The 27,451-nt window shown below is 33.5% G+C and overlaps 3 protein-coding genes across 3 annotated transcripts; 2 read left to right on the forward strand and 1 right to left on the reverse strand.

The window, feature by feature from the left end:
- The first annotated feature begins 710 nt into the window (after positions 1–710).
- On the forward strand, positions 711–2,934 carry LOC132637819 (serine/threonine-protein phosphatase 7 long form homolog). The gene is made up of 2 exons (XM_060354851.1): positions 711–1,478; positions 1,951–2,934. The coding sequence occupies exons 1-2, from the start codon at positions 711–713 to the stop codon at positions 1,981–1,983; spliced, it is 801 nt and encodes a 266-aa protein (XP_060210834.1). The 3' UTR covers positions 1,984–2,934.
- A 17,196-nt stretch (positions 2,935–20,130) lies between these two features.
- LOC132637820 (serine/threonine-protein phosphatase 7 long form homolog) lies at positions 20,131–20,841 on the reverse strand. Its single transcript, XM_060354852.1, has one exon. It carries the CDS (start codon positions 20,839–20,841, stop codon positions 20,131–20,133), a length of 711 nt encoding a protein of 236 aa, XP_060210835.1.
- A 1,882-nt stretch (positions 20,842–22,723) lies between these two features.
- On the forward strand, positions 22,724–24,680 carry LOC132636574 (acetyl-CoA-benzylalcohol acetyltransferase-like). The gene has a single exon (XM_060353499.1). It carries the CDS (start codon positions 23,251–23,253, stop codon positions 24,586–24,588), a length of 1,338 nt encoding a protein of 445 aa, XP_060209482.1. The 5' UTR covers positions 22,724–23,250; the 3' UTR covers positions 24,589–24,680.
- Positions 24,681–27,451: the final 2,771 nt, after the last annotated feature.

Here is a 27,451-nt window from a genome sequence, read left to right on the forward strand (position 1 = left end):
CCAAATACTAAAGAAAATCAATTCATCACATCCTATCAACATAGCCCTATTCGGCCACCACCACTACACACATACTTCATGAATTTCATCCATTTCTACATACTACAACACACACAACCAGCCATAACATAAATTCTTACCTTTTTCCCTTAATTTCCCTCTTGGCTAGAATTATGGACTTGCAACAAAAAGAGGTCTTCTTGCTCCAACAATTATACCACGTTAAAGAGGACCTTCAAATTAGTAGGAATACTAGAAGAAAATAATTTTTGATCAAATTTCTCAAGGGGTCACTTTTGGTGAGCTATGGCCGAATGGCCCTTTTCTTTTTGTCTTCCACAAGTTTCTTGAACTCTCTTAAGTTGAAGATGAGAATATGACCAATTAGTCATATAATACACACATATATAATTCATTTGTTTGGGCCAAGGCCCACTCCCAACTTGGCCGGCCACTTGGCTCATGAATTCAAGCCCACTACTTTTTTTTTGTTTTGTAATTCATGAAAAATTATTCTCCAAATTCTAAATTTTCCCTTCGCCTTCCTCAATATTTCCATGGGCCATCTTGTGAATTTCCCTTTTTACCCCTAGCCTTTCTTAATATTTCCACATCAAAATTTTCATAAGCAACTTGTGTGTTAAACAAGATCAAAATATAGCCTTGCCCTTAACTCCCCGCAATTATCTTGAATTATTCGAATGTACAAAATGCGGGCTATAACATTAATACTCCAGCAACATCATCGATCCCAGGCTGTGTGGGATGGGAAATTGACTGGACAGGACGCGTGTTTAACTATACGTCGTGTGAATCATGAATTCTGGAATTACGTGAAGCAACACCCTTTACATAATCGCATCCTTAATTACCTTGAGAGGTGTGGATTTAGGGGAGTTTTAGCAGTAGGTGATGTGCAGTATGATGAAGGAATCATCACTGCACTTATTGAGAGATGGCGTCCAGAGACGCATACATTTCATACGCGGACTAACGAATGTACCATCACATTACAGGATGTCGAGGTCTTATATGGCATTCCCGTGGATGGCCACCCATTGGTGCAGAGTAATGTTAGAAAAATAACTAAATCAAGGTGGCGGGAATTGATGTACGAGCTTACTGGTTGGTTGCCCGAAGAAGAAGCAATTAAAGGTAGTAGCTTGTTGATAATAACAAAATTATCTAATCATTTGGAAACCTTGATTGCCTCGAATGATATTATTGATGAACACACTGATGAGTCTGTGGTGCAAAAGAGGGTCAGGTTTTACCTGCTTTGGCTGACTGGTGGCCCGATATTCCCTGATAATACTGGTTCATTGCTCAGTTTACTCTTTTTGCTTGACATAATAGACCTTGATGCAATCGGCGGGAAAGCTTGGGGAGCAGCGACATTATCATACTTGTACAATTGTCTATGTCGTGCTTCGATGTGTAATAACCATGATGCTTGTGGATTTATTGCTTTGTTACAGGTATGTGAATTTCAATATTATATTGCCCTACTTCAGTAGAAATAAGAGATCAAGCAGCATTCTTATAACCACCATTACCCAAATTTTGAAAAATGAAAAATCGAAACTTGAGCTTTATTATAACCACTAAATGTGCCACTGTATATAATGCAATCTGGATTATTAATATTTGTGTATATATCTAAATGCCAGCTAACCAGATTTCCTTGAGTTATCATGCTAATAATTTAAAAGTATTGCTTGATACACGTTTAAACAGGCAACTTCTCTGTTGTCTTATAAATAATCTATTAGATCTCCTAGTATTATAATTTGTTTATAAATCTTAAAAATTATAATACTGTCGGATGGCTTGCACGACAATATTAGCGCATTATCGAAACCCAGCCATAACAACACAATTTTCATGTGTATTTTCGTGTTATTTTATTTAATTCAAAAAATATTTATATATTTAAATTTACTTATACAGGTTTGGGCTTGGCAGCGAATTATCCCGATGTAGCCATTACTTCTTCCTCTAAGAGTAAACAAATGAGATATGGTATTTACGCAGAAGTGGACTCGTCGTGGTGTTCGTGAAAGCGAGGCCCGAGCTGTGCTAGTAGTTTGTAGGAATGTTTTAGACAACTTAACTGATGATCAGGTATTTTTAAAAAAAAAAAAAAATTGATAAGAAATGTGAAAAATATAACAACAATAGAGTTTTTGTAGATTTTGTTCAGTTTTTGCTAACTCGTACTGTGATAATGGGTGGATTTTGTTTTAATTTGTTATAGCTAGTTTGCTCCAACTTGCTACTGGTTGTGATATTTTTTATGAGCTTTTCTTTTCTTAGCAAAATTAGTATTTTGTCTAGGTTTGTTTTAATGGCTAGAAGGCTACTAAACCATATTATTTTGTTTTATTTCCATCAAAATCCATTATGAAATTTTCAAGTTAGCCTGTTGTTGTTATGCTTTTGAACTGAATAAAAAGAAGTGCTCCTAGCAAGGATGTGGTCATGATACTCTTTCTACTATTGAGTATTTTTTATTCTTCATTTGCATGGTTTGGAAATGATGAAGTTTTGTGTATTTAGAAGGAAAGAAATTGCTTGAATGTTCTAATCTTTACCTAACTACCCCTATTTTGTGAAAATGCATAATGGATGTTTGTTGTAATGAGATAAGTACAACAAAGCTTCTGACAAGATTCTTAAAAAAAAAAAATGAACTAACTTGTCCTTGTAAAAAAGAAAAAAAAATATTCGTTTCCAAGTTAAAAAAAATGAAAGCTTCTGACAAGATTTTTAAAAAAATAAATGAATTTGACTTGTCCCTGTAAAAAAAAAGGGAATCCGTTTCTAAGTCAAAAAAAATAAAATGAAAGCTTTTGACAAGATTCTTAAAAAAATGGATTTGACTTGTCCCTGTAAAAAGAAAAGGATTTCATTTCCCAGTCAATTATTACTTATTGTAACAGGTGATATATCTTATATTATTACTTATTGTAACATGTAACATATTTCATATTTAAGATTTGAAATCTTATATTTTAAAAATTAAATATACATATTATTTAGTAAATGATTCAATAATGTAAAAAGTTATTTATCACTTCTGCACCGAAAAGCCAATGAACGCTATCACTTCTCTTTTATTGGATTTTATGTCAAATCTACTGGACCTAGAATGTACAATGATGCTTTGACTGTACTTCAGACACAATAGACAAGTCCGGTGCACTATGCTCCCGCTATGCACAGAATTTAAAGAAAAGCCAAAATAACAATTAATATTGATATTATGATAAAATACACACTTCATTATTAATACGGGCTAGAAGTAAGCCTTATGGGGCTATTTTACATGAGAGTTGTTAAATTGTCACACCAATTTGATCCAAATTTGACCACGCTTATGTAAAAATTACCATAACATCTATTATACAATTTTAAATTAAAATAAACTTTGAGAAGAAAAGATAAAAATGATATTAGGTAAGCATAAATTATTAAATTTGAACTAAATAATCATATAAATTTATTTTATTTGGGCTATTGTGATTAAAATATTGTGACCAAAAGACTTTATTCTTTAATTTATACTTTAACAAAATAAAATAGTATGGTATCTAGCACCTTCCTGTGGACTTTTTCTTTTATTTAAGCGAAACTTATGGGAACTAACTACTCAATAATTAATTGATGGGTCCCCCTCAAGATGAAGCAAATCGACAGGAACGTTATGGAACCCGGAAAATTTTATTTTGGATGAGACACAGCTATATTAGTTATGTGAGGGAATTATTTAATTGCCTTTATAGTACGGGACCGACAACATAATCTCACCTCCACTTACTCCTCGGTTCTCCCCAATCTACTATTTTAAACATGATGGCTTATGCCCGTGGTGCGCACGAGCCCAACACTTCAGATTATATTATATTTATATATATATATATATATATACTATGTTCGAAATACGATTAATATAACATTGTAATTTGTGCTTCGTATCTAAAATTTTATTATATTAGTGTTTGCTACGAATACGCATGTGACAATGAATCCATCATTATTAACTTAATGAGATACTTTGGAAATTACATGAATATTGTTTGATTTCTTAATAGGGGTGAACTTTTTTTTTATACATTATTAATTTGCACTATTTTTATGCATATATATATATATATATATATATATATATATATATATAATTATGGGGCTCACAAATGTTTTTTGCACCTTTTTTTTTTTAATATATTACTTGAAAAATCAAGTAATATATTAAAAAAAAAAAAGTGAATCTCATATTAAAAAAACAAACAATATAAAAAAAAAGGTGCAAAAAAAATTTGTGGGCCCCATAATTATATATATATATATATATTTAATATGAGGTGTACTTTTTTTTGGACATTATTAATTTACACTATTTTATGTATATATATATATATATATATATATATATATATATATATATATATATATATATATATATATATTAGATTATGGGGCCCACAATTTTTTTTTCACTTTTTTTTTACATTTGTTTTTTTAATATGAGATTCACTTTTTTTTTTTTTTTTTTAAATATATTGCTTGATTTTGTCAATATGAGATACTATGTTCAAAACACAATTAATATAACATTGTAGTTTGTGCTCCGTATTTAAAACTTTATTATATTAGTGTTTGCTACGAATACGAACATGGCAATGAATCCATCATTATTGACTTAATGAGATACTTTGGAAATTACATGAATATTGTTTGATTTTTTAATAGGGGTGCAATTTTGTTTTTTGACATTATTAATTTGCACTATATTTTTAATATTAGTTGTTTTTTAATATATATGGGGCCTACAATTATTTTTTAAAATATTAGTTGTTATTTCTAATATTAAGAAGAGGGGCCCACAATTTATGGGGTGCACTTTTATTTTTTACATTATTAATTTGCACTATCTTTATGCATATATATATATATATATATATATATTAGAATTATGGGCCCACAATTTTTTTTTTGCACTTTTTTTTAACATTGTTTATTTTTTAATATGGGATGGTGCACTTTTTTTTTTTGACATTATTAATTTACACTATCTTTATGCGTATATATATATATATATATATATATATATATTAGAATTATGGGGCCCACAATTTTTTTTTGCACTTTTTTTTTTGACATTATTTGTTTTTTAATATGAGATTCACTTTTTTTTTATATATATATTGCTTGATTTTGTCAATATGGGATACTATGTTCAAAACACGATTAATATAACATTGTAGAGTGTACTCCGTATTTAAAACTTTATTATATTAGTGTTTGCTATGAATACGCACGTGGCAATGAATCCATCATTATTGACTTAATGAGATACTTTGGAAATTACATGAATATTGTTTGATTTTTTAATAGGAGGTGCACTTTTTTTTTTGACATTATTAATTTGCACTATTTTTTTTAATATTAGTTCTTATGTAATATATATGGAGCCCATAATTTTTTTTAAATATATATGAGACTCATAATTTTTTTTTAATATTAATTATTATTTTTTTACTATTAAGAAGAGGGGCCCACAATTTATTTTGTTGTTGTTTCTACTATTAAGAAGAGGGGCCCACCCGACGACGAAAGTGAGCCTCAACTACCTCTTCTTAATGGTAAAAAAGTATGAGTTGGTCTGCCTCGCACATTGTAAAACTTTTCAGAGAATGCTATCTCGATTATCACCCAATTCTTTCCCATTTCATCAAATTTCAAAGAGTTATGGAAAGTTACTTTGTAAGGGCTTTTTGGATGGACTTATGCCTACAAGCTTCAAATAGTTTATAAGCTAAAAAAATAAATTAAAATAATTTAACTTATTTTTTTTGGCTTATAAGCTGAAAACAGCTTATAAGTTACTTTAGATAAACTAAGTTAAATGAACCCAATTATTGTTTTGAGCTTATTTTAAGTACAAAATGACTTTAAGTTGGCAGCCAAACACTCAAAAAATCGGAAAATAGCTTATAAGCAACTTATAAGTCAATCCAAACGGGCTCTAAGTAATTTTAGGTTTAGTTGAGTATAATTATATAATTTTAGCATATTTATCTTATCGTGTAACCAATCAAGCAATTATTTTGTCAGTAAATAACGAAAAACTTTGACTTAATACCTAGATGGACCCTTAAACTTGGCATGTTTTGTAAGATAGGCATATAAACTTATAAGGTGACCAGATAGACACTTAAACTTACTCAAAGTGTATTTTTCAAGATTTTCAGTTGTTTTGAAAACAAAAACTATATTTTTCAAACACTCACAATTTTCATGGCCAAACAAGCCCTAAATATATCACAAAATATTTTTTTTAAAATGCAAAAATAAGGCAAACGCATATACATGAGACTATAAATGTGCACTTAAACCAATAAATACTCGCTAATCGCAATTTTGCAGCTTTCAATTAACTCGGATTTTTTTTTACACTTGAATAATTAAAAAACAATAACTTTAACCAATAAAAATCCTTAAAAAAAGAAATTTCAAATTAAGAAATTTCTAAGTTCAGTATTTCAAGTGTAAAAAAAATTTCAAATTAAGAAAACTGTAAAGCCGAGAATAAAATCCTTAAAAAAAAGAAATTTCTTAATTTGAAATTTCTTTTTTTAAGGATTTTTATTGGTTAAAGTTATTGTTTTTTAATTATTCAAGTGTAAAAAAAAAAACCGAGTTACTTGAAAGCTGCAAAATTGCGATTAGCGAGTATTTATTGGTTTAAGTGCACATTTATAGTATCATGTATATGCGTTTGCCTTATTTTTGCATTTTAAAAAAAATATTTTGTGATATATTTAGGGCTTGTTTGGCCATGAAAATTGTGAGTGTTTGAAAAATATAGTTTTTGTTTTCAAAACAACCGAAAAACTTGAAAAATACACTTTGAGTAAGTTTAAGTGTCTATCTGGTCACCTTATAAGTTTATATGTCTATCTTACAAAACATGCCAAGTTTAAGGGTCCATCTGGGTATTAAGCCAAAAACTTTACTATGTGTGAGTTATGCCATGTCATACTTGTGTGAGGGCCTCAATTGATTGACAAGTGTACAATATGGGTCCCACATTCTCCATTTTCAGTTCTTTTTTTTGTTCACCTACCAGGCTACCACCGCTTCTTCCATTCAACAAACCCCTCCCACTCCCCCCTTCCCCCCCCCCCCCCCCCCCCCCCGCCTTTTCTAAAACGCAAATAACTTACACTATCATCCGGAAGCTTGACAACTGCGTACTATTTTTCCAAGTTTGTTTACAGCCATCTGATTGCACAAGTTAATAACACAACAAGGCAAGATGAAAGAATAAGTAATGTTCATGATTAGAATTTCTGGAATATAGCTGAAGTCATTTAAAATGGAGAAGGCTAATGATAAGAATAAAATATAATGTTAAATTTAATCTATTAAGTATAAATTGTATCCGAGAACCACATTAAAGTAACCTCCCTGACACGGAAGTACCACTTGTACCAATTATGAGAGGTGAATTCGGGATTTAAATTTTATAAGTTTAATTTTAAAATTATTAACATTAAAGACATTGTATTTTTATATACATATATACGATTTATTAAATTTAATAATTTGTTACACATAAATTTTATTGCGCATAAAGAATTATGCGTTCAATTGTATCAAATGTAGAAGATAAATTAATATATGCATGAAATAAATAAATAAATAAATAAGCCGAAAAAAGAACCACGACCAAAGGCAGAAAAGTGAGAAAATCATGGTTGGAGTCTAATATATAGTGCCTCCAACGGTAGAGAAAAAAGAAAAAGATTAAAGTGGAGGGGGAGGAGAGTCCGGAACCAAAATGACCCAATAAAAATTCAAGTGAACAAAAATATCTCAAAATTTTTTTTGGTACAAAAGTACTTTTAGCGCAGTAAAATACTGAGCCTGCTCCGCAGTCACATGGAAAAGATAAAATATAGGCCTGCTCAATAGTAAAATACTGCGCTAAAGATACTTTTATACCAATTTTGTTTTTTGGGAATATTTTTGTTCACTTAAATTTTTAGTGGGTCAATTAAATTCCGAACTCGCGGGAAGGACGGGGTACGTCTGATGGGTGGAAAAGGACGGTAGAGTTTTACTGTGGTTGGAGAAAGAAACAATACTAAGGATAAAGCATGGAGTAGGTAAGAGAGGTGAGACCCACGCACTATTTTTTAAGAAAAAGTCACCCTCACATGTCACGTCATATTTGTGCCTCACCCGGCGTAAAACTTTTAGAAGCTATGGGGTCCATAACATTACAATCGATTTGCTACATGCATCAAGGGACCCATCAATTATTAGTTAGTTTCCATAAATTTTCTCTTGAATAAAAGTACATTGGAAGGTGTTAGATACCTCTGGAAAATTTCATGGTAGGTGAGGGCCTGAGGGTTTTTATTGAAAAGTACACATTGTGGGTTCTACTGCTTCTCTCTCTCCGGTATTAACCGCTTCAACACCCCTCCCCCCCGCCACCCCCAATACACCTCCCATAACCTACACTAACCTCCCTTACTAATCAATAATCTCATTTGGCAGCTTGACAAAAATGCTTTTATTTTTTAGTTTGTTTACACAAGTCATTTGATTGCACAAAATGTAAAATACACAACAAAAAACAGTGAAAGAATTAGTAATGTCCTGAAATTAGTATTACCGTAACTAATTACCTCTGCCGTGTCATTTTAGCAAGTAAAAAAGTTATTCAAAATAAATATCACTTTAGGAATTTAAGACCAAAAAATTACAAATATTTCCAAATATGCCGTTAGCATTAAACAAATAGTCTTCTCTAATATTGCACAATTATAAAATAAAAAATCATCTAATAGATAGGGATAGTTTAGTAAACTCAACATTGTATTTATTGATTTCTTAATGAACGTAATTTTTACTGAAATAACATTTATTTTGGGACAAAAAGAATAATTAAAGGCGTTCACAATGAAGAATAATACGATAAGAATAAAAATGATTAGAGCAAGAATAAATATTCATTAAAGCAATCTTCCCATTCTTCCGCCAACACAGTGCACAGATGTACTATTGTACCAAGTAGGGGTATAGAAAGAAAATGAATAAATATAATAGAAATATTTAGAATAGATTTTTTTAAAGAACAGAAATTAATAGTAAAACAAAAAAAAATTATAATTACAATATGTAATTATCAACAATTCTCAACCTCCATTTTTAAGAATTGAAGAGTGCAGTTACTTTTTCTCAATCACACCCAATTATTAACTGACAAAATAATTACTTCATTGGTTACTCGATAAGATAAATATGCTAAAATCATATAATTAGACTCAATTAAACCTAAAATTACTTACAAAGTAACTTTCCATAGCTCTTTGAAATTTGATGAAATGGGAAAGAATTGGGTGATAATTGAGATAGCATTCTCTGAAAAGTTTTACAATGTGCGAGGCAGACCAACTCGTGTTTAAAATAGTAGATTGGGGAGAACCGAGGAGTAAGTGGGGGTGAGATTATGTTGTCGGTCCCGTACTATAAAGGCAATTAAATAATCCCCTCACATAACTAACATAGCTGTGTCTCATCCAAAATAAAATTTTCCGGGTTCCAATACATTACTGTCCATTTGCTTCATCTTGAGGGGGACCCACCAATTAATTATTGAGTAGTTATTTCCCATAAGTTTCGCTTAAATAAAAGAAAAAGTCCACTGGAAGGTGCTAGATACCTTACTATTTTATTTTGTTAGAGTATAAATTAAAGAATAAAGTCTTTTGGCCACAATATTTTGATTACAATGGTCCAAATAAAGTAAATTTATATGATTATTTAGTTCAAATTTAATAATTTATGCTTACTTAATGTCATTTCTATCTTTTCTTCTCAAAGTTTATCTTAATTTAAAATTGTATAGTAGATGTTATGGTGGTTTTTACATAAGTGTGGCCAAATTTAAATTAAATTAGTGTGGCAATTTAGCAACTCTCAGGTAAAATAGCCCCATGGGGCTTACTTCTGGCCCGTATTAATAATGAAGTGCGTATTTTATCATAATATCAATATTAATTGTTATTTTAGCTTTTCTTCGAATTCTGTGCATAGCGGGAGCATAGTAACTCATATTAATTGTTGTATACAGGGGTGGACTCAACATGTTGGGTGGGGGGACACGTGTCCCTCCTAACTTTAAAAAAAAAAACCTATATATGTATATTTATATACCTTGAAAAACTATGATATATTTTAAAAGGATCTCTCAAACATAATTGTAAAAGTAATTCAGTTGGTAGGAGTGCTCACTGGTCACCACTTGAGATCAAATCTCGGCTCCAACATAATTTCTTTTCACTTATATACTTGTATTTTCACCACTGATGTTAAGATAATGGTGCCTCCGCCATCTTAAGATCCTGAGTCCGCCTCTTGTTGTATAGCCTTAAGTTTTGAGAAATAGTTAATTAATGTTAGAGGCAAAACATTAAAAAAGAATATATATTTTTTTTATGTTAAAGTATACAAGTAAAGTGGACGGAGGGACTATTATTTCCAAATATGGAAGTTTTCTCTTAAATAAAAATTAGCACTTGATAGGTGCTTAGATACCCTATTTTAGCTTCTTCTTTTTTTTTTTTTCTTTTTTTTTTTAATGAAAGACAAAGCTGGGTCTTCACCTACCAATGTTCTTTTGTTTAAGAGAAAATTTATAAAAATTAACTACTTCATACAGCCTAAGAGGAGTTAATTACCTATTTTTACAAGGAAAAGAAAAGTTATTCCTTAGTAGTCCGAGAAATTAGAAATTGGAAATTGGGGGAAACTTCAAGGGATTAATATTATGCAGCTACTTAACTAGAAGTCAGAACTGATAAGATATTTTGATTTGTTTAATTTCATAAAAGGTACCTCCTCCATCTCAAAATACTTGTCTATTGTGTCTGGATTACAGTCAAGACATCATTGTACATTCTAGGTCCAGTAGATTTGACATAAAATTCCAATAAAAGAGAAGTGATAGCGTCCATTGGCTTTTCGGTGCAGAAGTGATAAATAACTTTTTACATTATTGAATCATTTACTAAATAATATGTATACTTAATTTTTAAAAAATGGGATTTGAAATCTTAAATATGAAATATGTTACATGCTACAATAAGTAACAATATAAGGTATATTACTTGTTAAAATAAGTAACAATAACCAGATGGTGTAAAAAGTTTTTACACTGGCAATATATATACTTAAATTTTATTTTTTCTTCATTCGATATTTGTTATACGCTTTGGACCTCGATTCATTCAAACTAATATCGAGTAAGGGAAAATTTTATTCTGGATGAGACACAGCTATGCTAGTTGCGTGAGAGGTTATTTAATTAACTTTATAGTGCGGGACCACCACATAATCTCACCCACCTTCTCCCCAATCTACTGTTTCAACCTTCCTCGTTTACCTCGCTATTCTGTCATCTTTTTTTCACATTTTATGTTTTTCATCAAATCTGAAACCAATTTTATTATATGGAGACCATAATTGTTTAAGATACTTTTGAGTAAATTTTATGGTTACCTAAATTTGAGTTATCACATAATTTCTTATTATTATATAAAGGTCATTAATTTCTGATCGTCATCAAGGGATCTTGCAATGTGTAATGACACATGAATGGTTACAGCCACCCACCACACACCATAGATTTTGTGTTCGACATTTCAAAAGCAACTTTAAAAAAACGTTTCTTAACTCTAATCTTGAGAACCTAATGTGGTTGGCTACTACAGAGCACCAGAAGAAGAAATACCAAATGAGAAAGAAGAAATACCAAATGAGGATGCAACAAATCAAAACTTTGTCACCTCCAGCGCATATGTGGTTAAGCGAGCTTCCAAAAGAAAAATGGACATTGTATAAGGACGGTGGTTATAGGTAGGGGGCTATGACGACAGGCTATGACGACAAGTGTCTCTGAGTCTTACAACGGTTTATTGAAGAAAGCCCGTGGATTATCTGTTACTGACATGGTTCGCATGACCTTTAAAAATCTTGCTGATCGTTTTGTTAAAAGAAGCGCCCTTGCTGCTTTGCTAATGGTAAATAAGAAGACTTGGCCGCCCGGTGTTGATAAGAAGTTCCATGAATATTGGGATAGGGCCAACATGGACACTGATGTGATGAACTACAACGCTACGAATGGGATCTTTGAGATTCTGACATTTGCACACGAAGGTAAGGGCGGAAATATCCATAAAGTCTCTGACAATGGAAAAAAGCGTTCGTGTGGGAAGTGAAAAAACTACCACATGTCATGTTCCCATGCAATTAAATTCTGTCGGATCCGTAAAATTCAGCCTAAGGACTATGCTAGGAAGTACTACAGTTGTAGGTATTACAAGCAAACATACAATGGAAAGTTTTCTCCCTTAGGTGATGAGGCATATTGGCCTGCAAGTCCCTTCCGTTTAATTGCAAACACTGCATATGAGTGAACTTCTGGAGCCCAGAGAACAACTAGAAGGAGGAATGAAATGGATATTGCTCTTGCTCGCATGGCTAGGATGTGCGGAACTTGCAGGCAAACCGGTCAAAACAAGAATCGTTGCCCCAATCGTACTCAGTAGTTGTTGGTGCTTGTTTGCTTTTAAGTTTTTTCATGAGTTCTATGTTCTTGTTATCTTATGTAATCTTCACCAATATGTTTTCGTCCTTGTTCTCTCTCCTCTGCTCTTTCTCTCTCCTCTGCTCTCTCCCAGATCTGCCCACCCGCCACTCCGTCCGGCGACCATACGTCACCACTGTTCAGGTAACGCCGACGACCAGGTAACGCCGGCCACTTTTCCGGCTAGATTTACTTTTCTTCTCTCTTTCCTTTTCTTCTTCTCCTCTTCTTCTTCTCTTCTCCTTTTTTTCTCCTTTTTTTTAATCTGCTTCTGGCGCTGCCAATACGCCATTGCGCCATCGCCGGCGACTTTTTCCGGCCAGCCCTCTCTTTCTCTCTCCTTTTTCCCTTTTTCTTTTATTTTTCTTTTCTTCTTTTTTCCCCCCATTCTCTTCTCCCTTTCAGGTATTTGTGAACATTTTCCGGCAGTGAACAGTAACTCGACCGTGAACAGTGTTTTCCGGCGACAACCAGGTTCAGTTCAACTGGAGTTGGTACCTCCGGTTGTCATATCCATTATTTTTCCATACACTTGTAGTTATATTTTGCTGACTTTAGACCTTTGAATAATTTATTAGTTCATACTTATTTCCGTGGCTTTGGTTAGTGATGGTAGACTAGGGTCATATTCTCGTTTGGGGACGGGGGCGAGGGTTAGGAAGGGTAAGTGGGTTAAAGGAGCCTATAGGTTGAGAGTACGGTCTTGGAACATTGGGACGTTAACGGGGAAGTCCATAGAGCTAGTTAAGATTCTTAAGAAGAGGAAGATTAATATAGCTTGTGTCCAAGAGACTAAATGGGTAGGTCCTAAAGCTAAAGAGGTAGACGGGTATAAGCTGTGGTTCTCTGGTAGGTCGAAGTATAGAAATAGGGTGGGCATTTTAGTAGATAGTGATTTAAGGGACCAAGTGGAAGAGGTTAGGAGAGCCACTGATAGGATGATGTCGATTAAAGTGGTCGTTGAAGGGCTCACTTTGAACATTATTAGTGCATATGCGCCGCAAGCGGGCTTAGGCGAGGAGGAGAAGAGGCGTTTTTGGGAGGATTTGGACGAATTAGTGGGAGGCATACCGCCTACTGAGAAGTTATTCGTGGGAGGTGATTTCAATGGGCACATCGGGCCTATTTCGGGAGGTTATAATGATGTGCATAGAGGCTTTGGCTTCGGGGACAGGAATGGAGGAGGAGTCTCACTTTTGGATTTTGCAAGAGCTTTCGGGTTGGTGATAGCCAATTCGAGTTTCCCAAAAAAGGAAGAGCACTTGGTAACCTTCCGTAGTTCAGTGGCTAAGACCCAAATAGACTTTTTACTCCTTCGGAAGGACGATAAAGGTCTGTGCAAAGACTGTAAGGTCATTCCGAGCGACTATCTTACAACCCGACATAAGCTCTTGGTAATGGATTTAGGGATCAAGATGACAAGGAAGAAGAGGGTCGTGGATGACCGACCTAGGATCAGATGGGGGAGTTTGATCATGACTAGTGTCGTGGAGATAGGAGAGAAATTGAAGGTTATGGGGGCCTGGGATAGTACTGGGGATGCGACAAGTATGTGGGATAGGACGACTAGTTGCATTAGGGCGTTAGCAAGGGAAGTGTTGGGGGTCTCGACAAGTAGTCGTGGCCAGCATCGAGGGGACTGGTGGTGGAATGGAGAAGTTCAAGGGAAGGTGGCGTATGAGAAGTTGATAGAAAGCAAGGATGAGGTGGAGCAGTGGACAAATAGGAAACTTTATAAGATGGCGAGGAAGGAGGCGAAGTTGGCGGTTTTGACGGCAAAAACGACAGCTTTTGAACGCCTTTATGCTGAACTAGAAGAGAAAGGAGGGGATCAGAAATTGTTCAGGCTAGCCAAGGCGAGGGAGAGAAAGGCACGTGATGTGGTTCAAGTGAAATGCATCAAGGATGAGCATGGCAAAGTATTGGTAGAGGAGACTCTCATTAGACGGAGATGGCAGTCATACTTCTCCAAACTCTTAAATGAAGAAGGGGACAGAGACATTGTGTTGGGAGATTTAGAACATACAGGAAAGCGTCACGATTTTGGGTATTGCAGAAGTATTAAGGTCGAGGAGGTTAAGGGTGCTATTCGTATGATGCGCAGGGGAAGAGCGACCGGACCTGACGAGATTCCTGGGGAATTTTGGAAGAGTGCGGGCCCGACATGTTTGGAGTGGCTGACTAGGTTGTTTAATGTCATCTTTAAGACGGCAATGATGCCTGAAGAATGGAGGTCGAGTGTAATGGTCCCTCTATACAAGAACAAGGGAGATATCTAGAGTTGCAACAACTACAGAGGTATCAAGTTGCTAAGCCATACTATGAAAGTGTGGGAAAGGGTGGTGGAGATGAGGGTGAGGAAAGGCGTGTCTATTTTAGAGAATCAGTTCGGATTCATGCCGGGAAGCTCAACTACAGAAGCCATCCATCTTGTAAGGAGACTGGTGGAGCAGTATAGGGAGAGGAAGAGGGACTTACACATGGTATTCATCGACCTAGAAAAGGCTTACGACCACGTTCCAAGAGAGATCCTATGGAGATGCTTGGAGGCTAAAGGTGTACCTGTGGCGTACATTAGGGTGATCAAGGACATGTATGAGGGAGCCAAAACCAGGGTAAGGACAGTAGGAGGAGACTCAGAGCACTTTCCAGTTGTGATGGGGTTGCATCAAGGATCAGCTCTTAGTCTGTTTTTATTTGCCTTGGTGATGGATGGATTGACGCGGAAAATTCAAGATGAGGTGCCATGGTGTATGCTTTTCGCGGATGACATAGTCCTGATCGACGAGACTCGTAGCGGAGTTAACGCTAAGCTAGAGGATTGGAGACAAACTCAGGAGTCTAAAGGGTTTAAGCTGAGTAGGACCAAGACAGAGTACTTAGAGTGTAAGTTTAGTGAAGCTCCTCAGGAGGCTGGCTTGGAAGTGAGGCTTGGTACCCAAGCCATCCAGAAGAAAAGTAGTTTCAAGTATCTTGGGTCTATTATGCAAGGCAGCGGGGAGATTGACGATGATGTCACACATCGTATTGGGGCAGGGTGGATGAAATGGAGGCTTGCTTCCGGAGTGCTATGTGACAAGAAGGTGCCACCACAACTTAAGGGCAAGTTCTACAAAGTGGTGGTTAGACCGACTATGTTGTATGGGGCGGAGTGTTGGCCAGTTAAGATTTCTCACGTTCAAAAGATGAAAATTGCTGAGATGAGAATGTTGAGATGGATGTGTGGCCACACCAGGAGTGACAGGATTAGGAATGAGGATATTCGGGACAAGGTGGGAGTGGCCTCGGTGGAAGACAAGATGCGAGAAGCGAGATTGAGATGGTTTGGGCATGTGAAGAGGAGAGACACAGATGCCCCAGTGCGGAGGTGTGAGAGGTTGGCCATGGATGGTTTCAGACGAGGTAGGGGTAGGCCAAAGAAGTATTGGGGAGAGGTAATTAGACACGACATGGCGCAGTTACAGCTTACCGAGGACATGACCTTAGATAGGAGGGTTTGGAGGACCCACATTAGGGTAGGAGTACCTACATTAGGGTAGGAGGTTAGTAGATAGTCTCATTATCCTGTCTTATTAGTAGTCGCATTATCGTAGTATAATTTCTTGTGCTCTGATTTATGCTATTATCTGTTATTTCTTGTGCTTTGATTATTCTATGTTATCTGTGTCGCTTGCGTTACTTCATTTCCATATCGTTGTGAATTTCTTAGCCTTATCTGACCTCTTTTTATGTTTTTTATTGAGCCGAGGGTCTTTCGGAAACAGCCGTCCTACCTTGGTAGGAGTAAGGTCTGTGTACACTCTACCCTCCCTAGACCCCACGTTGTAGGATTTCACTGGGTTGTTGTTGTTGTATTGTGGAGTTTAATTTTGTCTTTAATTTAACACTTATTGTTTGATAAAACTTACACAACACTTTATTGAATGAACATAAAATTACATTATAATTGAAAATTAAAACACATAACACATAGTTCGTCTAAGGGCGTTCGTTAGGCATGTCATCATCCGATTTGTAAAGTTTGTGTGCTAAAACACTTACTGTTTCATGTTCTGTTAGCGTGCGATTTGTTGTTGCAGCTTGTTATTCAGCGAGCTTAAGGATATAATACCTACAACGTCTCACCAACATCTTATTATTCTCCTTTTGAATTTGTTTCACAGCTACCTCATATTCTACTATATCCCTACGCTCCATACACACTGAGAATCGATGTGGCTTGGGTGCCCCCAGTTGCTCAAGCTCATTCATGAGCCTATTTGACTCATGGTACCTATGCTTTCATTCACAGCGTAATCTGCAGTAATACTCACATAGATCTGATTTTTTCAGCATCCGAAAATCATCTTCTCGTTCGTCAAGCATGTGTGGGTTATACATGTCCATCTCAAAATCATATGGATCTCATGTTCTAACGTCGTTGTTGGGTGACTTTGAACTTAAGCTATCATTCCTGTTTTCCGGGGATGCCCAAGCAAAGGGTGAGGAAGAGCTTCCAGGAGTGTTCTCTTTATTCTTCGACATTTTTTGGATAGTAAATGGATTGTAAATGATCAGCCAAAGCTTTTGGATAATTTGCGAAATGCAAAACTAAAAAAATTGGCTCTTGCTTGTAAACGCTCACCCGACGATAACAATGACTGGTTAGAATACTTTATAATGTAAATTTTGTTATATTTATGCAACGAAATGTAAAATAAAAAATTGAAGTAATCCAAGTTTATAAATAGCTTTTCGTCATGGACTTGTCAAATCCAAGCTTTTATATATCGTTGCAAACTTTGCAAAATGCAAAGCAAAAAAATTAGCTTGGAAACAGATTTTTTTTTTTTTTTACAAGGACAAGGCAGTTCCATTTTTTTTTTTTGAAGAATCTTGTCAAAAGCTTTCTTGTATTTGTCTTTTCCAAGGTTTTATATTTCGTTGCATAATTTGCGAAATGCAAAGCTAAAATTGACTTGAAAACGGATTCCTTTTCTTTTTACAGGGACAAGTCAAATCCATTTTTTTAAGAATCTTATCAGAAGCTTTTTTTTTTTTGACTTGAAAACGGATTCCCTTTTTTTTTTTTTAACAGGGACAAGTCAAATCCATTTTTTGTTTAAGAATCTTGTCAGAAGCTTTCATTTTTTTTTACTTGGAAACGGATTCCTTTTTTTTTTTTTACAGGGACAAGTCAGTTCCATTTTTTATTTTTTTTTGAAGAATCTTGTTAGAAGCTTTGTTGTACTTATCTTTTCCAAGCTTTTATATTTCGTTGCATAATTTGCGAAATGCAAAACTAAAAAATTGGCTTGGAAATGGATTCCTTTTTTTTTACAGGGACAAGTCAATTCCAATTTTTTTTTTTGAAGAATCTTGTCAGAAGCTTTGTTTTACTTATCATTTCCAAGCTTCTATATTTCGTTGCATAATCTGCGAAATGCAAACTAAAATTGACTTGGAAACGGAATTCTTGTCTTTTTACAGGGACAAGTCAAATCCATTTTTTTTAAGAATCTTGTCAGAAATTTTCATTTTTTTTTACTTGGAAACAGATTCCTTTTTTTTTTTTTACAGGGACAAGTCAAATCCATTTTTTTTAAGAATCCTGTGAAAAGCTTTCATTTTTTTGACTTGAAAACGGATTCCTTTTTTTTTATAGGGACAAGTCAGTTCAATTTTTTTTTTTAAGAATCTTGTCAGAAGCTTTGTTGTACTTATCTTTTCCAAGCTTTTATATTTCGTTGCATAATTTGCGAAATGCAAAACTAAAAAATTACCTTGGAAACGGATTCCTTTTTTTTATTTATTTATTTTTATTTTACAGGGACAAGTCAGTTCCAATTTGTTTTGAAGAATCTTGTTAAAAACTTTGTTTTACTTATCTTTTCCAAGCTTTTATATTTCGTCGCATAATATGCGAAATGCAAAACTAAAATTGACTGGGAAATGAAATCATTTTCTTTTTACAGGGACAAGTCAAATCCATTTTTTTTAAGAATCTTGTCAAAAGCTTTCATTTTATTTTTTTTGACTTGGAAACGAATTCCTTTTTTTTTTTACAGGGACAAGTCAAATTCATTTATTTTTTTAAGAATCTTGTCAAAAGCTTTCATTTTTTTTTTACTTGGAAACGAATTCCTTTTTTCTTTTCTTTTTTACAAGGACAAGTCAGTTCATTTTTTTTTTTAAGAATCTTGTCAGAAGCTTTGTTGTACTTATCTCATTACAACAAACATCCATTATGCATTTTCACAAAATAGGGGTAGTTAAGTAAAGATTAGAACATTCAAGCAATTTCCTTCCTTCTAAATACACAAAACTTCATCATTTCCAAACCATGCAAATGAAGAATAAAAAATACTCAATAGTAGAAAGAGTATCATGACCAAATTCTTGCTAGGAGCACTTCTTTTTATTCAGTTCCAAAGCATAACAACAACAGGCTAACTTGAAAATTTCATAATGGATTTTGATGGAAATAAAACAAAATAATATGGTTTAGTAACCTTCTAGCCATTAAAACAAACCTAGAAAAAAATACTAATTGTGCTAAGAAAAGAAAAGCTCATAAAAAATATCACAACCAGTAGCAAGTTGGAGCAAACTAGCTATAACAAATTAAAACAAAATCCACCCATTATCACTGTACGAGTTAGCAAAAACTGAACAAAATCTACAAAAATTCTATTGTTGTTATATTTTTCACATTTCTTATCAAAAATTTTTTTTTAAAAAAAATACCTGATCATCAGTTAAGTTGTCTAAAACATTCCTACAAACTACTAGCACAGCTCGGGCCTCGCTTTCACGAACACCACGACGAGTCCACTTCTGCGTAAATACCATATCTCATTTGTTTACTCTTAGAGGAAGAAGTAATGGCTACATCGGGATAATTCGATGCCAAGCCCAAACCTGTATAAGTAAATTTAAATATATAAATATTTTTTGAATTAAATAAAATAACACGAAAATACACATGAAAATTGTGTTGTTATGGCTGGGTTTCGATAATGCGCTAATATTGTCGTGCAAGCCATCCGACAATATTATAATTTTTAAGATTTATAATACAAATTATAATACTAGGAGATCTAATAGATTATTTATAAGACAACAGAGAAGTTGCCTGCTTAAACGTGTATCAAGCAATACTTTTAAATTGTTAGCATGATAACTCAAGGAAATCTGGTTAGCTGGCATTTAGATATATACACAAATATTAATAATCCAGATTGCATTATATATAGTGGTACATTTAGTGGTTATAATAAAGCTCAAGTTTCGGTTTTTCATTTTTCAAAATTCGGGTAATGGTGGTTATAAGAATGCTACTTGATCTCTTATTTCTACTGAAGTAGGGCAATATAATATTGAAATTCACATACCTGTAACAAAGCAATAAATCCACAAACATCATGACTATTACACATCGAAGCACGACATAGATAATTGTACAAGTATGATAATGTCGCTGCTCCCTAAGCTTTCCCGCCGATTGCATCAAGGTCTATTATGTCAAGCAAAAAGCGTAAACTGAGCAATGAACCAGTATTATCAGGGAATATCGGGCCACCAATCAGCCAAATCAGGTAAACCCTGACCCTCTTTTGCACCACAGACTCATCAGTGTGTTCATCAATAATATCATTCGAGGCAATCAAGGTTTCCAAATGATTAGATAATTTTGTTATTATCAACAAGCTACTACCTTTAATTGCTTCTTCTTCGGGCAACCAACTAGTAAGCTCGTACATCAATTCCCGCCACCTTGATTTAGTTATTTTTCTAACATTACTCTGCACCAATGGGTGGCCATCCACGGGAATGCCATATAAGACCTCGACATCTTGTAATTTGATGGTACATTCGCTAGTCCGCATATGAAATGCATGCGTCTCTGGACGCCATCTCTCAATAAGTGCAGTGATGATTCCTTCATCATACTGCACATCACCTACTGCTAAAACTCCCCTAAATCCATACCTCTCAAGGTAATTAAGGATGCGATTATGTAAAGGGTGTTGCTTCACGTAATTCCAGAATTCATGATTCGCACGACGTATAGTTAAACACGCGTCCTGTCTAGTCAATTTCCCATCCCACACAGCCTGAGATCGATGTTGTTGCTGGAGTATTAACACATCATAGTTTTCTGGACCTGGATGTACAGTGACTTTGGGGTGAACCATACCTATAACATTGCAACGCGAAGCCTCTGCTGTTAGAATAATTGACAACCAAGCAAATTACACAATTGCTTACTATATATTCAATAGGAAAGTCAACAAAGGTCAAACTATAAGATATATTATCACATGAGAAAAGAAAAAATGTAATGCGTGTACAACTATCAAAAAATAATTGCAGTTCGCTATGTGGTCAACGAAATGTAATTAAACTTTTGGTTAAGCTCATTATAATTAATTGCCATGATAGTATTCATCTTATATATAACTATTGTTTTTCTATTTAAAGCAAACTATATGACTGGAGAGGGGATTAGTCAAGTTAGTAAAAGATGATTATCTACAAAAAATCACAAGTCCAAGTTCCTCACAATTTATTGATCTTATACTTTTAATTTGAAAAGTAAATTTCTTCATGCTTATCAACAGAAAATAATCTCCAATGACTAGTCACAATTTGAACTTAGAAAATGACCCAGCAAATGATACAAATATCTTTAGGTTATACATATTTAGCAATCTTACTTTCCTCACAATTTCTTCATCTTTTTTTTTTTAACTGATGTTCTATGAAAATGACCAACTAAAAGAACATTTTATAATAGGAATTTATACCTTTTTAACCGGTAGCTTCAACGATCTTTTTAGTATTTTAATTGCAATTCGCTGACCAATAAACTCTACTAACATTTTTTAAAGCTTTTTTTAGCTGGAGCAACAACTGAATTACCAACTATTAATTAATTAAACTTGTCACTTTTGTTTTCTTTAATTTATTATAAGCTACTACATTAAGTACAAGATATAAATAAATCAAAAAATAAAAATGTGAACTAATTTATAATGAATAAATAAAAAATATATATGTAAAAAGTTATAAAATTAATAAATTACCTCAAAATAGTTTGAAGAAGATTATAGAGCAAAAGTTGAGATATCCTTGTGATGGGATTCATAGAAGAAGAGAAAGAATAGAGAATGGAGGAAGAGGAAGAATGGAGAATGGATGAAGGGGTGCGGCGCAGAGTGATAAGTTAAAACAAAATTTAGGGTAAAAGTGGAAAGGTTTTAGAAAACGGTAAAAAAAAAAGGGTGGGGGGGGGGGTTGTGGTTCGCCACTTAACCAGCGAAATAGAACAAAATAAATTTTGTTCTATTTCGTTGGAAAATGCACGAAATACAAAAAAAAAATTATATATTATAACATTTCGCTACACTTGTGGTGAAATGTAATAGCAGTTTTTTTTTTTGACCGGACGGAATAATAAATTTTTTGATATTTCGTTGGATATCCAACGAAATACATATTTTGGTATTAAAAAAAAAAAACTTGCTATTTGTGTCTATAAGTGTAAAAATAGGTCATTTTGGCGCAGACTCGGAGGTAAAAGATGGCGAAGAAGAAAGTACACGAGTCTTTGATTGTTTGGAAAGTAAGACCTGCACTTGTTCATTTGTCAATAAAGGGATGCCTCACACAAATACAAATATGAGTTGGCATGCCTCAAACATTGTAAAACTTTTCCAGGATCACCACCTACCAAAGATATTTTTGATCATCACCAACCGACGATTTTTTCCATTATTGATTCCATAAGAAGCAGTGGGCCGCAGGCTATCATTTATGACAAGCAATATGCGGGAGACGTCCCCTTTAATCCTTTATTTCCGTTGTTGATTCTCTTAATAAATTAATATAATAGAAGTATGCAGGTATGAAATCACATTAAATAATGATATATACTCAAATCTTTTAATAATTGTAGTATTTGTTATAAGCATAACAATATTTCAGTATAACAGTCTGATTTTTTCTGAAATCGATTTTTCATATTATATTTTACTTCTTTATAACAATAATTACATTTATTCTAGCGGTATATTCTTTGTAAAATTACCTCTTTATAATGAAATTCATCTTTGTTATGTTTCTAGTTACGGCTTCTGCTTTTTCATAAACAAGGGTTGTTGATAATGGAGAAAATCAATGGCTAAACGGAGATGGCAATCATCAACGAAAATTCCAACCTTTTTTATGGGTTTCACCTCCAAATTACCCAAGGCTTTGGTTCAATCAGAAATTGCAGTTTCAACAATTGACTTTTTTCCGGATATATATTTTGCTGTTGATTTGCAGGATTTTTTGTTTTTTAACTATAGTTAGATAAATAGTTAAGGAAATTAATTTTAAAAGATTGACTGAATCAGACTTAGAGGGATCTGTACTGGCTCCCATTTTCCCTATATAAAGGGAAATCACAAGCTTCTCAAATTACTATTAAAGTGGCTTTAATAGTCTTGATCCTTTTTACATAATATATTAATATTAATTCTTGATTGCCTCCGCCTCCGGTCTGGTAGGTCGGTCGCCCTCTAGCTGTGTTTCCCTTGCCACAACTTGAATACATCAATATGAAGGATCCAACGCAAGTCAAAATCTTGTCCAAAAGCCTCATAAAACCATCATCACCAACACCAAACCACCTCAAAAATTACAAGTTATGTTTCTTTGATCAAGTGGCTGACACAGTACACATACCTCTTGTTCTTTTCTATCCTCATGGTAACAATAACTCAAAAAATGAAGAGCTGGAAGAGTCCTTGTCGAGGGTTTTAACCCATGCTTACCCTTTAGCCGGTAGATTCAGTACAGAAGATGAATCCACTGTTCTGTGTCTCGATCAAGGTGTAACTTACATAAAAGCAACGGTCAATTGTAAGCTCGACGATTTTCTCCAACAAACAAAAGAAGACCTTGATCCAGTATTGTCATTTTGGCCTCAGGGTATTATGGATGTGGACGAGACGAATATATTCGTCATGCCACTTATGGTTGTGCAAGTCACAACGTTCGAATGTGGTGGCCTAGCTCTAGGTTTTAGCTGTGCACACCCTGCTATGGATGGATTCACGGCTTTCACATTCATTTACGAATGGGCCAAAGTGTGCAAATTTGGAACTCCTTGTAAGGAGATCAACAACTTCATGAGCTTCAATTTGGGAACTCTTTTCCCTGTCAAGGATTTAACTGCCATTCTTGAGCCTCCTATTAATGAAGGCAAACGTCCAAAATCTAAGTTGGTTGCGAGAAAGTTTGTATTCGAGGAAGCTGCAATATCAAGGCTCAGAGAGAAATTTGATTCAGAAGGTTTGAGTTTCAAACCTTCACGAGTTGAGATGATAACAACACTTCTCTGGAGGTCTCTAATCCGTGCAGCTGGAGCTGGAAATCCGCATTTGAAACGGTCTATAATAGCCTTTCCATTTAACTTGCGTGGTAAGGTTTTAGCTTTTCCTGAAATTGCAAACTCTTTTGGGAATTTAATCATTGAAATTCCTATAAGATTTGAACATGATGATGAGACAAAGATGGAGTCTTTACATCACATTGTAAAACTAATAAGAGAGACAGTTCAAGAGACTACGAGTTACTGTGCCAAAAGTACTCCAGATGAGATAGCTTCTCTTGTTGTCAACTTATACAAGGATAGTTATTCTGGATTAGAATGGGGAGGAAACAATGAAGTTGTGAATTTCACAAGCTCAAGTCTATGCAGGTTTCCCATACATAAAGTTGATTTTGGTTGGGGAAAACCAAGTTTAATGCATTTTGGCTCAAGGCATAGTCAAATGTTTTGGTTATACGATACAGAATGTGAAACTAGCATTGCTGTGCAAATAGATTTGGAGGAAAAGTACATGAACTCCTTTGTCCGTGACCAAGATATCATGGATTTTGCTAAATTTTAGGCTTTCCAATTAATGTCTCTTACTTTCCTTTAACTCTCTCTGTTTGTATTTTCTTTAAGGGAATAATAAATGAATTGCATATTTTGATATAATACTTATACATTATTAGCATTTTAAAAACTCTTACAAAATAATTTGAGGAATTAGTAGCTAATGTTATGCGTAAAGAAGGAAAAAAAGGTTGTCTTTCTTTCATCCCTATCAATAAACAAATATATAAAGAAGAGAAGAGTGGTACGGTGAGCCATCATCTGCTATCATAATTCATTGCGGAAGAGAAAAGCTAACTAAGCTGAAACGATAAGGAAAATGACTAATATGACGATGATATCCTACCCAACCATGAAATTTTGACATTTCTCATTTAGCAGGACTATTTTAAGATGACACAAACTATTTTAAGATGCATTCAGGTTTTTGTACTATTTGCTGTGATCAATTAATTCTTTCATATTCGATCCATTCAAAAATAGATATCTACTTTTATTTATTCAGTTTAGAAATAAAACAAAATTTAATAATTAGTTTCTAATTTACCTTATTATTCACTATAATCATTTACCAAACATTTCTCAAAACATTGCATTTATTATATTTAAAGGGTGTTATAGTAAATTTATCATTTTATTAATTACTCCTCCGTCCCAAATTATATGATACGGTTCAGAAATTTTGAAAATCAAACTACTTTATTTTAACTGTGAATTCGGGCATACAATCTTTAAGTTTTTGAAAAATAATTTACATAATTAGAAACTATAGAAAAAGTACTATGAATTACAATAATTAACAATTTAAAGTATTTATGAGACATACAAATAAATTGCGGGAAATTTTTTTCTTGTTTAACTCTCTAAATTCGAACTATATCATATATATTTGGGACAGAGGGATTACTTTTTAAGGGATGTGTAACGTGAATAGTAAAAATGAACGGAAAATATAGTTTATAGAAGAAATAAAAATTAAAAAGAAAAGTGCAATAGTATGCATTATTAGGTTTGTGCGTTTAGTCCTAGAGTGATCAATCAGTGTTTCATATTTTAAAGAAGAGATCTCAAACTGTTCTTTAGTTTTCCTTCTCTAGGGGGGAGGGAACAAGGAAATCGATATCACCTGCTCCCTTCATCCCAATTTATGTTTGTGCGTTTAGACTTAGTGGGCGTTTGGCTATAAGAATTATTCACTTTATTTTAATTTTTTTTTTTCACTTTTCAACGTTTGACCATTAGAATTTCGAATACAACTTGAAGTTGTATTCCGGAATACCAAAAACTTATTTTTCAAAAATTTTCACTTTTTTACAACTATATTTCATCAAAAACTATAATTTCAAAAACTATGGTCAAACACAACTCCAACTCCAACTTCAAAATTCCAAAAAAAGTGTTTTTTTTTTTTTTTTTGTATCTATGGATAAACGGGCCTTAGAGTGATCAATCATTGTTTCATATTTTAAAGAAGAGATCTCAAACTGTTCTTTCGTTTTCTTTCTCTAGGGGGAGGGAACAAGGAAATCTATCTCACCTACTCCCTTCATCCCAATTTATATGATATAGTTTAATTGGACACGAAATTTAAGAAATGAAAGAATTATTTTGAAATATATGGTCCAAAATAAGTCGTAGATATTTTTGTGTCTCTAAATCATTTCATTAAGGGCACAAGGGGAAGTTTTAAGTTACTCCATCCATCCTATATTAGTTGTCCACATTAGTATAAACATCCATCCCAAAATACTTGTGAATTTACAAAATCAAAATAGAATTAATTAAGTTTTTCCTACTTGGCTCTTAACATTAATTGTTTTTTTAAAGGTAACCAATATTAATTAGAATGCAATTAATTGGAGAGAGAGGAGGATAATGTAATAAAAATACACTTTTATTTATGAATTTTTAAAAGACATGTAAAAGAGAAAGTGGACAAGTAATATGAGATGGAGGAAGTAAATTTTTCTAAATATAAAAATGTATTATCCTTTTTAGTATAGATTAAAAAAAAGTATATAACATAAATTGAGACAGATGGAATAATATATTTGATAATAAAAAACTATGGAAACGAAAATGACATTAACATTAAATGTCGCGCCATCACTCCCCAACTACACTGATTTTGGCACATATAATAACAAGTGAAGATACACTAAAACAAACACTGTAAAAAAAAAATATTTGATACTAATAAAAAAACTAAAATTGACATTAACACTATAATATGTCGCCATCACTCTCCAACTACACTGATTTTGGCACATATGGAAAATAACAAAGTAGATAAAAACTAAAATAAACGAGGGAAAAGGTGTAAATATATCATTCTAACTTTGCAATTTAGAATGGTTATACTCCCGCTATAAAAGTGATGTAAATATATCTTTGCCGTTATAAAATGGTGTAAAAATATTCTTTTTGCTTACTGTTTTTTTTTTAAAAAATCATTTAATTTACTTTTTAATTAAAAAAAATATCATGTGGCTTTAAATCTACCCTTTTTTTAGTAGACATATTTTTATAAAGCCACATGATGATGTTTTTTCTTGGTGGATCGGATCTGATTCGTTTAAAAAAATGGTAGACCAATTTTTTTTTAAAGCCACAAAGTTTATTTTTTTAAACTAACCAGATCTGACCACCAAAAAAAATTACCATGTGGCATTAGAAAAATATGTCTATTCAAACAAATGGGTAGACTTTTTTTAAAGCCAGATGATATTTTTTTAATTAAAAAAAAAGAGCTAAATGATTTTATTTTTTTAAAATCCCGTTAGCAAAAAGGATATATTTGCACTATTTGTGTAAGAACGGGAATATATTTGCATCATTTTGTAACAGGAAGGATATATATGCATCACTTTTTT

Source organism: Lycium barbarum, chromosome 4 (assembly GCF_019175385.1).
Source record: "Lycium barbarum isolate Lr01 chromosome 4, ASM1917538v2, whole genome shotgun sequence".
Taxonomy (NCBI): domain Eukaryota; kingdom Viridiplantae; phylum Streptophyta; class Magnoliopsida; order Solanales; family Solanaceae; genus Lycium; species Lycium barbarum.

Excerpts from the sequence above, each read along its gene's own strand:
- LOC132637819 (XM_060354851.1), top strand. The coding sequence starts at position 711 with ATGCGGGCTATAACATTAATACTCCAGCAACATCATCGATCCCAGGCT. Across the intron at positions 1,479-1,950 it reads GATTTATTGCTTTGTTACAG|GTTTGGGCTTGGCAGCGAAT; the intron begins GTATGTGAATTT and ends TTACTTATACAG.
- LOC132637820 (XM_060354852.1), bottom strand. The coding sequence starts at position 20,841 with ATGGTTCACCCCAAAGTCACTGTACATCCAGGTCCAGAAAACTATGAT.
- LOC132636574 (XM_060353499.1), top strand. The coding sequence starts at position 23,251 with ATGAAGGATCCAACGCAAGTCAAAATCTTGTCCAAAAGCCTCATAAAA.